Source organism: Aythya ferina (genome assembly GCF_964211825.1).
Source record: "Aythya ferina genome assembly, chromosome: 2".
NCBI classification, from domain to species: domain Eukaryota; kingdom Metazoa; phylum Chordata; class Aves; order Anseriformes; family Anatidae; genus Aythya; species Aythya ferina.
The window spans coordinates 76,618,682-76,633,223 of NC_140297.1; the positions used below are offsets into that span (position 1 = coordinate 76,618,682).

The 14,542-nt window shown below is 41.1% G+C and overlaps 1 protein-coding gene and 1 long non-coding RNA gene across 10 annotated transcripts in view; both read right to left on the reverse strand.

Annotated features, from left to right (window-relative positions):
* The window catches only part of LOC311432904, a 587,624-nt gene that overhangs the window by 480,059 nt on the left and 93,023 nt on the right, over positions 1-14,542 (reverse strand). The gene's annotated exons all lie outside the window — the stretch shown is intronic.
* The window catches only part of CDH10 (cadherin 10), a 111,758-nt gene that overhangs the window by 36,837 nt on the left and 60,379 nt on the right, over positions 1-14,542 (reverse strand). For all 9 annotated transcript variants that reach the window (XM_084510291.1, XM_084510296.1, XM_084510290.1 and 6 more), the window contains one exon: positions 13,253-13,547. In XM_084510291.1, coding sequence (XP_084366417.1) covers positions 13,253-13,547 — 295 coding nt within the window. The remainder of the gene's footprint in view (positions 1-13,252; positions 13,548-14,542) is intronic.

A 14,542-nucleotide genomic window follows, 5' to 3' on the forward strand; every position in this document is an offset into this window, starting at 1 on the left:
ACAAACAAACAAAATAAATGAAAGCTATATGGAAGTGCAGAGGAAAGAAATTACTCTCTACTTCCCACAAATGAGCGATGATTGACCACGTCCTTGAAGCAAGGCCTCAACGCACGCAGCCGGTGTTCGAGAGGAGGACCGACGTCTTCTCAACGAGAGCCCACCCCCCCCTCTTCTTCCTGTTTCCACCTTTTATTGCTGAGTGTGACACCACATGGTATGGAATATCCCTTTGATTGGTTTAGGTCAGCTGCCCTAGTGATGTTTCTCTCCTCACTTTTTTGCCCACCCCCTAGGAGGGTTAGAGAAAGGCCCAATGCTGTGCCACTGCTGCTCAGCAGTAGACACAACACTGGTGTGATAACACTGCTGTTCCAGCTACAAGTACAGAGTACGGCACTGTATGGGCTGCTGCCGGGAAAGTTAACATTCCAGCCAGACCCAGTACATGTATGAGTAAAGCTCCTTTGCTTCCTCTTTGTTTATTAAATAAATTTAACTAATAAAAATAAATAAAAGCATACCAGGTCTTCAGAACTTGTGTATCTTTCAGTTTTATACTACTTTTTATTTTATAAAGCATTTTTAGTTTTTAAATTATTTCAAGCTGTTATTCTAAATGAAAGCCACATATGTAACAAGTCCACTATTTACACTGCTGTAAGACTTTGTCTCTTCTCACCCCTCCAGTCAGAAATAATAATAATAATAATAATAATAATAATAATAATAATAATAATAATAATAATAATAAAACTCCTCATATTTGTATTTCCTTTTCCAATTGTGGAATTTTCAACATTTTTTTCCACTTCCTTTTTATTACAGCTAAATAAAACTGAGAACTGCTGCTGGGCAGATAAGGGAAAAAAGAAAGAAAGAATGAGTGGGATAGAGTTGTATGCTAGTTGATATGTTGGGACATGCTAGAAGGCTGGTTAAGTGAGAGCATCAGGGCAGGGCTGGGCTGGGAAAGTAAGGCTCTGGTAGGAAGCCACTGAGTATCTCTTCAACAATTAAGGGTGGAAGATAAAGGCCTTTGAGAAAATGTGAGCGCCTTAAATTGAAGACAGGCATTCACATAAACTTTTTTTTTTTTTTTTTTTGCATCTAGTTTTTGATAATTGTAGTTAAAAATAGTAATAATGATAAATGGATGTCAGCAGATTTTCAGAAACATTTTATATTAAAGTAAAAATAGCATGTTTAACACAGCAAGCTACCATTTGAATGAAAAGAAATTTCAAATCCTCTCTTCTTAGCTAGCATCAGCAAAAAATAACTGCGGGCTATGGAAGTGGACAATGCACATCAAGTAAAGCAGATTAGGAGTTTTGAAAGGCAGAAAAAAAAAAAAAGGAAAAAAAAAAGAAAAAAAAAGAAAACCCTTAGCTATGTCATTAAAGTTATATTGTGCACATCAGCTGTCAAACTATCAAAATTCTTGTTTTGCTTCAGTTCACTGAAGTCACTGAAGACCGCTGATCCTCAATACTGCTTGAAGCAGTCTGAAACCTGGGGTGAACTAACTGGTACCCAAGGCACTGATTTTGACTGCTCATGTTGGGGTTTACAAACCACAGTGTGGGTGTGACTTTGCACTCCTCAGTCCAGGCCTCGCTCTCTATCTTTTACATGGGCACAGGTTGCTTTTGATGAAGTCTTTGGCCTCCAGGACATAAAGCCTAATCTGAAGTCTATAGGAGGACATAAAGGACATAGTGACAATATACTGGAGAATGTGGCACCAGCTCTGGAATTATTAAGGTCATGAAAAAGACTGTGAATTAACTTCCTCCTCATATACTTGTGAGTTTCATTATACAATAAACTAGAATCATATGGTGGTGAACTAGGCCAACAAAAAGAGCCATTTGTCAGATTATTGTAGTTCTCAAAAGACATATTTGAACATAATTTTAATTATAACCTTTGAATTTCCCTAAGGTCTCGTACCATAATAGTAATTAATGTAGGCTCTTTTTAATGCTTTCTTTGCAAACATCTTCAAACACCATACAAGTATTAATGACTGTAACCTCACAGAGCATTTAAGATATAGAAGTAATAGAGGAGAATCACTGAAGATAATTAACTGGGAAAACAAAACAAAACAAAACAAAGAACAAACAAACAAAAACAAAACAAAAACAAACAAACAAACAAAAAACACACACACAAAAAAAAAACAGAGTATCTGTTGTGGAGCTGAATTTGTAACCTATATTTATTTCCTTATTCCCAAGTGAGTTATGTTATGTTTAACTACAACAAGAGCCTTCCATAGTAAATTATACATTAAAATAACAAGTTGAATTAACAGGAATTTTCTTCTCTTTCTAGTAGAAAAGAGAGGAAATAGTGAGATATGTTCTCCCAGAAATAAACTATTTAACACAGAAGAATAACAGGAAAGAGCTCCATATTCAGAGAAATCTATACAGAAAGCTCTTTAGTTACATGATACTTCGGTAACTTAGAGGACAATACGCTGGGAAAAAAGTATGTCAGTAGATGCTTCCAATTCTTTTAAAATTATACTTTTAAAGAAAAAAAAAATATATATATATATATATGTATTTTTTTTCTCTGTATGAGGCAGGATTTATATGCAAAGTGAAATCATAATATAATCAGTTTTTTTCAAAATCATGATTGACATTATGAAATTAAAAATGAGATGCAAAAGTTTTAGTGAGATAATTATGAAAAAAAATAAAGAAAATCTTTGTTAAAAGGAAACAATAAAGAATTGTAATAAAATAAATGCTATGGCAGAGGAAAGGATTAAGCACTGTGAACTTTTGGAACAGCACTAATGAGGGACTGAACAAAAAGCCTACGGAGAAAGCCAAGAAGTAGTAGCTCTAAATGCTGTCTGAAGAGACAGACAAAAAAGATAACCACAGGTAGGGATGACAAGCTAACTGTGGGAAGCCCAACCTGTAGATCACATGTAATCCCAGAGGGAGGTTACATTGAAGTGTACATTGATATCCCTAATTCAGAAGCAGAAAATACCAGCTAGGGAGCTGTGTTGGGTCTGTCTGAGCTGGAGTCACCTTTTCCCTGCAGCAGCCCACACAGTGCTGTACTCTGCACTTGTAGCTGGAACAGCACTGATATCACTCCAGTGTTGTGTCTATTGCTGCATAGTGCTGGCACAGCATCAGGACTCCTTCCAAGCCCCCAAGAGCCAGCAGACTGGGGGTGGGCAAGTGATGGGGAGGGGACATTGCTGGGGCAGCTGACCTAAACCAACCAAAGGGATATTCCATAACACCTGATGTCACACTCAGCAATAAAAGGGGGGGCTCTCATGGGGGAGGGGGCTGTTCCTCCTGAACAACCACTACGCGTTTGGGGCCCTGCTTCCCAGGACGTGGCCGAACACCGCTCGCTGATGGGAAGTAGAGAATAATTTTTCCTCTCTCTGTGCTTCCGCGCGGACTGATTGCTTCTTTTGTCTCTGTTTTTTTTTCCTCCCATTCCCTTTCCCTTTAATTAAACCTTTCTTATCTCAAACCTCGAGTTCTCTGTGTTGTATTTTCTCCCCCTTCCTCTTTGAGGAGAGGGGGAGTGAGAGAGCGGTTGTGGTGGAGCTCGGCTGCCCACCTGAGTAAAACCACCACAGTCCTTTTTGGCGCCCAACGTGGGGCTCGAGGGTTGAGATAACAATAGCATTGATTGAAGTATTTACAACTAACATATTGGTAGTCATAATGCTCGGTTTTCTGGTAATACTTTTCTGTGTGGATATGTTGTATATAGCCCACTCTCTGTTTTCTTTTTTCCTTTACATCCGATCGGAGAAAGTGTTGAAGTCTGTGCTTGTTTTTTTTATCATGTTGTGCTGTAACATACTGGCCTTCAGTTTTGTTTGGTATTCAAACCCGGCATTGTTATCCTCCTGGTCTCCTGGAGATTATCTTATTGAAAATATTAGGAATTACAGTGCCTTCTACTTTTCTCCCTGTGGGCTAATTACAGCAGCCTTTCAGTATCTTGGATACCCCTGGTCAGATATTATCCTCCTATCACTAGGTCTAGTGTTTGTCATCTTCCCCAAAGTAAAGCAATTTATTAAGAATATTATTCAAGGACCTGTCCCCAGACAAAGTTGTGGGTGGCAAGGTGTGTGGGGGGATTTGGGCAGGTACCTATCACGGTTTTCTCCTCCAATGGTTCTAAATTTCACCCCTGAACAAGTACAAAATCCAAGAAAACTGGAGGAATGTTTGAAAGACGTATGCCCTGACCCTGGCAATACTAGAGAACTCCACCAGCTGGCTGCACTCTGCTGGGGTCTGGCTTACGCCTATCAGATGTCAATTAACATTGCCCAGCACCCTCAAGGGGATAGGGAGGTTCCTGAATTTGATAATGAGACAGCACACACTGTGACCACCCTAGAGGACCGACCATCTATGGTATCAGTCGCCCCTGTAGTAAAGACGAAACAGTGGAAACGGAGATCAGGTCGTTTAGTAAGGGAAGAAGCTCCTTCTACGGATGAGGGAGAAGAGGAAAAGGCAAGTGGCTCTAAAGCAGCGTTATCACGGCAACATCGCGAAGAAGAGACTGAAATCATAGATGAATCAGAAACTACTCGGTCTCTATCTCTGAGTGAGCTGCGAGAAATACGGAAAGACTTCAGTCGCCATCCAGGTGAGCACATCCTCACTTGGCTGCTTCGATGCTGGGATAGTGGGGCCAATACCCAACAGCTAGAAGGCAACGAAGCCAAGCAGCTGGGATCCCTTTCTAGAGAAAGACTCATTGATAGAGTAATTGGAAGAGAGGCACAAGTTATCAGCCTCTGGAGGCGAATCCTAACAGCAGTGAAAGAAAGGTATCCCCACAAAGAGGATATTGTCTACCAAGTAAACAAATGGACCACTATGGATAAGGGCCTCCAGCAGCTGCGGGAATTAGCTGTGCTGGAGATGCTTTATAGTGATTTAAACAACGCCCAGGCACCTAAAGACCCCGATGAAGTGCAATGCACAGCGTCCATGTGGCGGAAGTTTGTACGAGCTGCACCCCCAACACATGCCAGCACACTGGCAGTCATGGGTTGGGACGAGGGGATGGGGCCAACTGTGGATACCGTGTCCAACCAGCTTCATAAATATGAAGAAAATCTCTCTCCCCCAGTACGGGGCTGCATTTCAGCTGTGGAGAAACTGTCCCAACGGTTAGATGAACACATAGCTTCGTCCTCACCTAAACGGAAAAATCTTTCGGCCATCAAGCGCCAGCAGTCCCCGGCTCAAACAAGGGAGAATCCGGGACGCACACCGCGAGGTACCTTGTGGTTTTATTTACGTGACCACGGGGAAGATATGAGGAAGTGGGATGGTGAACCGACCTTGGCCCTAGCTGCTCGGGTACGTGAGCTACGGAAAGATACAACAGCAACAAAGAGGGCCCCTAGGAAGATTGCTGCCCCAGTTTCTGTTGAACAGTCCCCCAGAGGCAGTAGAAGGAATAGTATTACTCCTGACCCTGATGAAGAGATTTCTGCTTCACGTTTGGAAGAAATAATTGATAGATACTCCGACCAGGATTAGTGGGGCCCTGCCTCTGGCCAGGTAGAGGAGAGGGACAACCGGATTTACTGGACTGTGTGGATTCGATGGCCTGGCACACCAGAACCGCAAAAATATAAAGCTTTAGTGGACACAGGCGCACAGTGTACCCTAATGCCGTCAGGCCACCAAGGGGCAGAACCCATCTCTATCTCCGGAGTGACGGGGGGATCCCAAGAGCTAACCATATTGGAAGCTGAAGTGAGTCTAACTGGGAATGAGTGGCAAAAGCACCCCATCGTGACTGGCCCAGAGGCTCTGTGTATCCTTGGCATAGACTACCTCAGGAAAGGGTGCTTCAAGGATCCAAAAGGGTACCGGTGGGCTTTTGGCATAGCTGCCTTGAGCACAGAGAAGATTAAGCAGCTGTCTACCCTGCCTGGTCTCTCACAAGACCCTTCTGCTGTAGGATTGCTGAGGATTGAAGAACAGCAAGTGCCAATTGCGACTACAACTGTGCACCGGCGGCAATATCACACCAACCGAGACTCCCTGATTCCTATCCATGAGTTAGTTCACCATCTGGAGAGCCAAGGAGTGATCAGCAAGACTCATTCACCTTTTAACAGTCCTATATGGCCAGTGCGGAAGTCCAATGGCGAGTGGAGGCTAACAGTGGACTATCGGGGCCTGAATGAAGTCACACCACCACTAAGTGCAGCAGTGCCAGACATGCTAGAACTCCAGTACGAACTAGAGTCAAAGGCAGCTAAGTGGTATGCTACAATTGATATTGCTAATGCATTTTTCTCTATCCCTCTAGCAGCAGCATGCAGGCCACAATTCGCTTTCACTTGGAGGGGCATTCAGTATACTTGGAATCGACTCCCCCAGGGGTGGAAACACAGCCCTACCATCTGCCATGGACTGATCCAGACGACACTGGAACAGGGGAACACTCCTGAACACCTGCAGTATATCGATGATATCATCGTATGGGGTAACACAGCAGAAGAAGTTTTTGGGAAAGGGAAGAAAATAATTCAAATTCTTCTGAAAGCTGGATTTGCCATTAAACAGAATAAAGTCAAGGGACCTGCACAGGAAATCCAGTTCTTGGGGGTAAAATGGCAGGATGGACGTCGCCACATTCCGACGGATGTGATCAACAAAATAACAGTTATGATAACAAAATAACAGTTATAACAAAATAACAGTTATGTCTCCGCCAACTAGCAAAAAAGAAACACAAGCTTTCCTAGGTCTTGTGGGATTTTGCAGAATGCATGTGCCAGGCTATAGTCAGCTTGTGAGTCCTCTATATCGAGTGACTCGAAAGAGGAACTCTTTCGAGTGGGGCCCCGAGCAACAACAGGCCTTTGAACAACTCAAACAAGAAATAGCTCGTGCAGTAGCCCTTGGGCCTGTCCGTACTGGACCAGCTGTGCAAAACATACTGTACACTGCAGCTGGGGAGCATGGGCTCACCTGGAGCCTCTGGCAGAAGACCCCAGGAGAAACTCGAGGCCGACCTTTGGGGTTCTGGAGCCGGGCCTATCGAGGATCAGAAGCCAATTACACCCCAACTGAAAAGGAAATATGAACAGCATATGAGGGGATTAGAGCAGCTTCAGAAGTTGTTGGTACAGAAGCACAACTTCTCTTGGCCCCACGGCTACCTGTGTTACATTGGATGTTCAAAGAGAAAATCCCCACTACACATCATGCAACCGATGCTACGTGGAGTAAATGGGTAGCGTTAATTACACAGCGGGCTCGAATGGGGAAACCCAATCGCCCGGGAATCCTGGAAGAGATTATGGACTGGCCAGAGGGCAGGGATTTCGGAGCACCAACAGAAGAAGTAACGCGTGCTGAAGAGGCACCACCATACAATGAGTTGCCAGAAGACAGAAAGCAATATGTGTTGTTCACTGATGGATCCTGCCGTGTGGTAGGGAGCCATCGGAAGTGGAAAGCTGCTGTGTGGAGTCCCACACGACAAGTTGTGGAGGCCATGGAAGGGGAAGGTGAGTCAAGTCAGTATGCAGAAGTGAAAGCTATACAACTGGCCCTAGAAATTGCTGAAAGAGAAAAGTGGCCGGTACTGTATCTCTACACTGACTCATGGATGGTGGCAAATGCGCTATGGGGGTGGCTGCAACAATGGAAACAGAACAACTGGCAGCGCAGAGGTAAACCTATCTGGGCTGCTACCCTGTGGCAAGATATTGCTGCCCGGGTAGAAAACCTGGCTGTAAAGGTACGTCATGTAGATGCCCATATGCCTAAGAATCGTGCTACTGAAGAACATCAGAACAACGAAGAAGTAGATCGAGCTTCAAAAATTGAAATAGCTCAGGTGGACCTGGACTGGGGACGTAAGGGTGAACTGTTTGTAGCTCGATGGGCTCATGAAACATCAGGACATCTGGGGAGGGACGCCACATATAGATGGGCTCGTGATCGAGGGGTGGACCTGACCATTGAGGCCATCACACAGGTTACCCATCAGTGTGAGACCTGTGCTGCAATTAAACGAGCCATGAGGGTAAAGTCTCCCTGGAACAGGGGGAGATGGCTTGGATTTCGATATGGTGAGGCCTGGCAGATTGACTACATCGGACCACTTCCACAAACCCGCCAAGGCAAACAGTACATACTCACCATGGTAGAAGCAACTACTGGGTGGCTGGAAACATACCCTGTAAACCATGCCACGGCCCGAAACACTATCTTGGGCCTGGAAAGGCAAGTGCTGTGGCGACATGGTACACCGGAGAGAATAGAGTCCGACAATGGGAGTCACTTCCGAAACAATTTGATCACTTCCTGGGCCAAGAGACATGGCATTGAATGGGTGTATCACATCCCTTATCACCCACAAGCCTCTGGGAAGGTTGAGAGGTACAATGGACTGTTAAAAACTATGCTGCGAGCATTGGGTGCTGGGACATGGAAACATTGGGATATAAATCTACCAGAGGCCACTTGGCTAGTTAACAACAGGGGGTCTGAAAGCCGTCCTGGTCCTGCTGAAACAAAACCCCTACACACTGTGGGAGAAGCTAAAGTCCCTGTAGTGCGTGTGGGGAAGTGGATGGGGAAGGCGGTGTGGGTTGCCCCTGCCTCGGGAAAAGGCAAACCCACTCGTGGGATTGTCTTTGCCCAAGGACCAGGGTATACCTGGTGGGTAATGCAGAAAGATGGGGATATCAAGTGTGTGCCTCAAGGAGATTTAACACTGGGAGAAAATTAATCTGTCATCCAAGTTATGTGTTGTAGGAGGACACTGCAGAACCAATGACAGGTCAACTTTGCAAGGAACCGGGCAAGTGCAACACTGACGTGAGCTAAGCTGGTGCTGGTGTCAAGAAAACCAACTTCGCCTGCCCTGAGTGACCACTTTGACAGATGAAGGCGAAACCATCAACAGTTTTTATGAGCATTTTGGGAAAAGACCTATAGAATAAAGAGAAGTACAGACATAAAAATGCTTCAATGGACAGAAAACAATGGTGGTGAGAACATCTATATACTAAACTGTACCTGATTGTGACACAAATGTTATGGAATAAGGGGTGGAAGTTGTGTTGGGTCTGTCTGAGCTGGAGTCACCTTTTCCCTGCAGCAGCCCACACAGTGCTGTACTCTGCACTTGTAGCTGGAACAGCACTGATATCACTCCAGTGTTGTGTCTATTGCTGCATAGTGCTGGCACAGCATCAGGACTCCTTCCAAGCCCCCAAGAGCCAGCAGACTGGGGGTGGGCAAGTGATGGGGAGGGGACATTGCTGGGGCAGCTGACCTAAACCAACCAAAGGGATATTCCATAACACCTGATGTCACACTCAGCAATAAAAGGGGGGGCTCTCATGGGGGAGGGGGCTGTTCCTCCTGAACAACCACTACGCGTTTGGGGCCCTGCTTCCCAGGACGTGGCCGAACACCGCTCGCTGATGGGAAGTAGAGAATAATTTTTCCTCTCTCTGTGCTTCCGCGCGGACTGATTGCTTCTTTTGTCTCTGTTTTTTTTTCCTCCCATTCCCTTTCCCTTTAATTAAACCTTTCTTATCTCAAACCTCGAGTTCTCTGTGTTGTATTTTCTCCCCCTTCCTCTTTGAGGAGAGGGGGAGTGAGAGAGCGGTTGTGGTGGAGCTCGGCTGCCCACCTGAGTAAAACCACCACAGGAGCATGACAGCTAATAGTAGCTCAAAGTGTTTCTGAGACAATAATTCATAGGAAGAGTTACTTAGCACTGAAGATATAGGATGGAATAAGGATCAAGAATGGTTAGAGAATATCTAGGCTACAACAGATGAACAGAGAAGCATCACCAAATAACATAAATGAAGAAATGATGTGGTGACAGAAAGAAAAAAGCAAAAAAATAAAAAAAAAAAAGAAAAAGAAAAAAGAAAAAAAAAAAAGAAAAAAAGGAAAAAGAAAAAGAAAAAGGAAAAAGGAAAAATAAAAAGGAAAAAGAAAGCCTAAATAGCAGAAACTTCTGAAAGCTTGTCTAAAATATATCAAGAAACAAACAAACAAAAAAATCCACAGGAAAAGCTCTAGAGATTAAAATAGACTCATCTATGCAGTTCTGAAAAGAAGCCTTTAGGTGAGCAAGAAAAGAGACAAGTAAAGAATATAATGGGCAGAACAGAAGATTTTGGTCAGAATATTCTGTCATAAACTTTGAGATTAAGGAAAGAAAAAAAGTAAAAGAGGAGAAAATATTTGGAAATCTGTTCAAAGACTTCAGGAGTGCAAGATGTCTTCTATGCTATTGGCCTAAACTTGAGATCCCGAAGTTGGCCTGTTTATCTCTGCCTTTGCTATGATTAATGAGCAGTAGAAGAAAGATGAACAAGACAAGAAAGAACTTATGCACCTCTGTCAAGACACTGTAATTGATAATAAAAATACCATTCTCAGGTATCCATCAAGCTACTACTACAGCCTGAGGCAGAAATCACAACTGCTGTTTCTTGTCCGAAAGACTTGCATATGGCTATGTCACAGTTTGATACCTTGAATGGGGGGCAGAGGAAGCAGATACAGGCTTAGTAGTATTATAAGGTACTACTACCCCTTTGTACCTTATAACACAGGGCATTTTAGGATGGAGCAAGCCTTGCACTTCAAGGGACGCCATAGATTTCAATTATTTCAAGCTGATGCTTGCATATTTTTGCTACTCGTGCACTTCTTTTGTGTAATTTGGTAAAGAAAGCAGGACATTAGGCAATAACAGTTTTCATATATGAATTGGTAAAGAAATACTGGTGATTAAACATTTACCAGTTTACTCAGTAATTAACAGAGACATGAAATGCATGCAAAAAACCTCATGCAATCTTGCTGAAAACTGTTAAAATAAAATGTGTGAGGAGGAACCCACTAGTTCTGAACACTAGCTACCAGCTACATTATATAGTATAGCTCTAAAAGCAATGAAGCATATGAATAATCTTACATGGTGTGATATGCTGCCATAGCTGTCTTCTTTCTGGTATTCACATGAATGTATATAGAGTTAATACGAACATCTCAGCACTGTGCTTGTGGTACTGCTGTGTCCAAATGTGTGCACAACTCATCAGCAAAACAGCAAAATAGTTTACTATTTTTGACACTTCTTAGCATAGAGATAGGATTAAGCCAATCAATTTGAAACAGTCATATTCTCTATTGGGACTGAGAATTCAAGCACCAGGTGGTAACAGGGGTCTTTAGAATGCAGTTCCAGAATAATGTACAAGAGGCCCCAAAGGCATAAATACAAGTGGCAAGTTACTAATCATATTACAGACTAGCCAGGATTTAGAGTGCAACAAAGAAAACAAAGAACAAATAACCACAATACATAAAACATCGTGTGTATGGTGAAAATACATGGAAGATGACTAGAGGATATAAAAGACAATGATAACATCTACAAGAATTGGAAAAAATAAACAACAACAACAAAAAGTTATCTCCCTAAATAAAGGGCATTACTTCTGATCAATGTCGCAATCTGTCTACAGCAAGTCCTCTTTCACTTTTGATACTGAAAGAGCCATGCTTTTTCATTTATTCACATTTTCATGTTTCCAATTATATATATAGATATATATATAAATATATATATCTATACCAATTTCTAAACCAATCTCTATATCCGATTTACAAATAATAAGCCAATTATATAATTGGTTTAAATAAATTAAAACTTTGAAGAACAAAGTTTGTGATTTTATGTACATGTTTGTTTAAGTGTTATGTGCCTGCCTGGTGCTCCAGCCTTCCCACATGATGGCAGCAGGAGTGCAAGGTGTTCTATAAATACAGAGCTATGTTTTTAGTGGTTATATAGCACAATGCAGTGCTATGTTGACTATGCCAGACTATATTAGCATGGTACTTTTTACTGCATGATATACCTTCTATTTACTTGACCAGCCAAAAAACACAGTAATTTGGCTTTGTAATATCTCTTTCTGGTACATTTGCTTGAGATAATATTCATATCCTAAACTCTGCTTAATGTTTTCAGACTCTTATAGAAAGATTTTATGTTTTTATATGCTCACAAAAGTGAGTACCATAGCAGGAGACCCATACAAAGCAACAGTACAATTCAATCCAAGACTGGAGTTTCTCTCTGCATTCATTAATTACATCAACAAGTCTGACAATCTCTTAGCTCACAGCCAACAATACTGGGTAAGTAATGGTAATACTGGAACTCAACAAAATTGATTTGGAGAGAGCAAACTATAGCAATCCAGGATCTTCTTCCTAACTTCCTTTTGATGTGAAGTTATTTTGCCTATACAAAAATAATTTTTATGTTTATTTTTCCATACATTTTTCATAAGTTTCTGTTCTAAAATATGATTGAATTCTATGATATATGGAAAAATTTATTTATTTTTTTTTTTTCAACTCTTCAACTACTGCAGATTGCAAGCTAATTCAATTTTTCACAAATGTTCAGTGTTTCACAGATACAGAGTCATAGTGAAGAAAAGACTTGGAAGGCTCTGGGATGACATATATCAAGGAATGGCAGGAGTTTTCCTAATGTAAAGTTCTAGCTAAGCATTCTACCCTCTATCTACTCAGTCCTTGTCAATACAATCAGCAATAAGGATAAGAATAATGTTCAAGGCTCATCCCTAGGAACTGAAAGTACAGTACAACAGAAGCAAGATAAACTCAAAAAGCTGTTTAAGGCTCCTGAAGAGGCCATTCACGAATATGTTAAGAGAGAAACACTGAAAGTACAAGAGAATTCGTTCATATATTCAAAAACTGAATGTGAAGAGGAGAATGAAGAGTGTATCTGCCTGCAGGCAGTGCATCAACAGTACATGAGCAAACAAGTAACTTTCCTCAGCCATGGAAAGAGTGAAAGACAAGATAGATTTCCATGTAGTGTATTTATCATTCTTATTCTAATAATTCTTAAGGAGGAGGGTGATTCACCATTATATACTATTTATATTCCAAATGACTGTAAGTTATTTTTTTAAATATTCTAAGTAGAAATAATCTCATATCACAAAATCTGTTTCTGGATGAAATTCTAGTATTTGAACAAGCAAACCAAAAAGAAAGATATTTATTCCATGAAGTAGAATTCCCGACATGACCTAATTTTCAGAGGATGGGGAAAATATCCATCAAATACTGTATTTTGAGCAGGCATTTATGACTCAGTATAAAACACTCACCCACTACTGACATTTCAGGAACACTAGCAGTGTAAATTTCTTCTGGAAACGTTGGTTCATTGTCATTAATGTCATGGATTTTGATGACAAACTCAGATTCAGGTTCCACTGGTCTCAGAGTTCTTCTGTTAATAGCTTGGGCACGCAGGGTGTAAAAGGCTTTTTCTTCCCTGTCAATTCTCCGTGTGGCATGAATGTCACCTGTCTTCTCATCAATTATAAAAAGAGTACCAGCCCCATCTCCAGACAAAATGTATTTGAGGGATCCATCTCCCTTATCCTGGTCAGAATGAAGCTGAAGTGAAAAACAAAGGAAGAAAAATAAAACATTTTATTTAGAAGTAATCAAAAGCTGTTTTTTGTTTATTTGTGTTGTTGTTGTTTTGTTTTGTTTTTGTTATCATTATTATATATTAAATCATTTTGAATGCAGCAACCAAGTTTTTTTCAGTCACCATTGACTAGCAGTCATGGTGTTATACTGAGGCATTTGTTTCCTAACTTAGCTCCAAGAATCTTTTAATTTGACTGTTGTGGCAGATTTCAGTTTTGCAGCAACACCTGTTTTCTGCTAAGAAACCTTGGCACCACAGTTCTTAAAGAAGATTTTTATGTTAATATTGACCTTTTCCTTCCTTGAAGAGATCCTATTAAAAATTCACAACCTGCTGTGCTAGTTGTAAATTCACAAAGCAGATAAAGAACATGGCAGGGTACATGACAATTAAGGAAAATTGAACAACTGGATCCCTGTCATACTAATTTTAAATTTTATATTTCATATTATTTGTATTTCTCTTAAGCTGGAGAATATTTCATTTATAGTCATTATCATTTCCATCCCATGAACTAATGTAAATAACCTAAAGAAAATAAACACATTTACTAAGCATTCAGTATTGATTTTATAACCATTATCTAAGTAATGTAAAATATAGCCTCGCCTATTAATAACTTCTACTAACTGATTTCAGTACATCTATTAAAACAACAACAACAAAAACAAATCTATTACATTGCTTTGTTCAGTACACTAATGTAGTTGGCTTATTTGATCTTTTGGATATACTTACTATAATTACTCTCATCACTTTGTTGCAAAGTTCCTTCTAGTATCATTGATTTCATACTTAACAGAAAGACTCTGGTATTCAGATTTGTTGTCACAATGAAATCTGTGTTTTATTTTTGGGTTCAGCAGAAGGGTCATAGCAAGTAGAAGCTTTAATTAATTTTAAGAATATTTTGAATATTTCTGATTTTATAAACAAGAAGTTACCTGTGTAGATT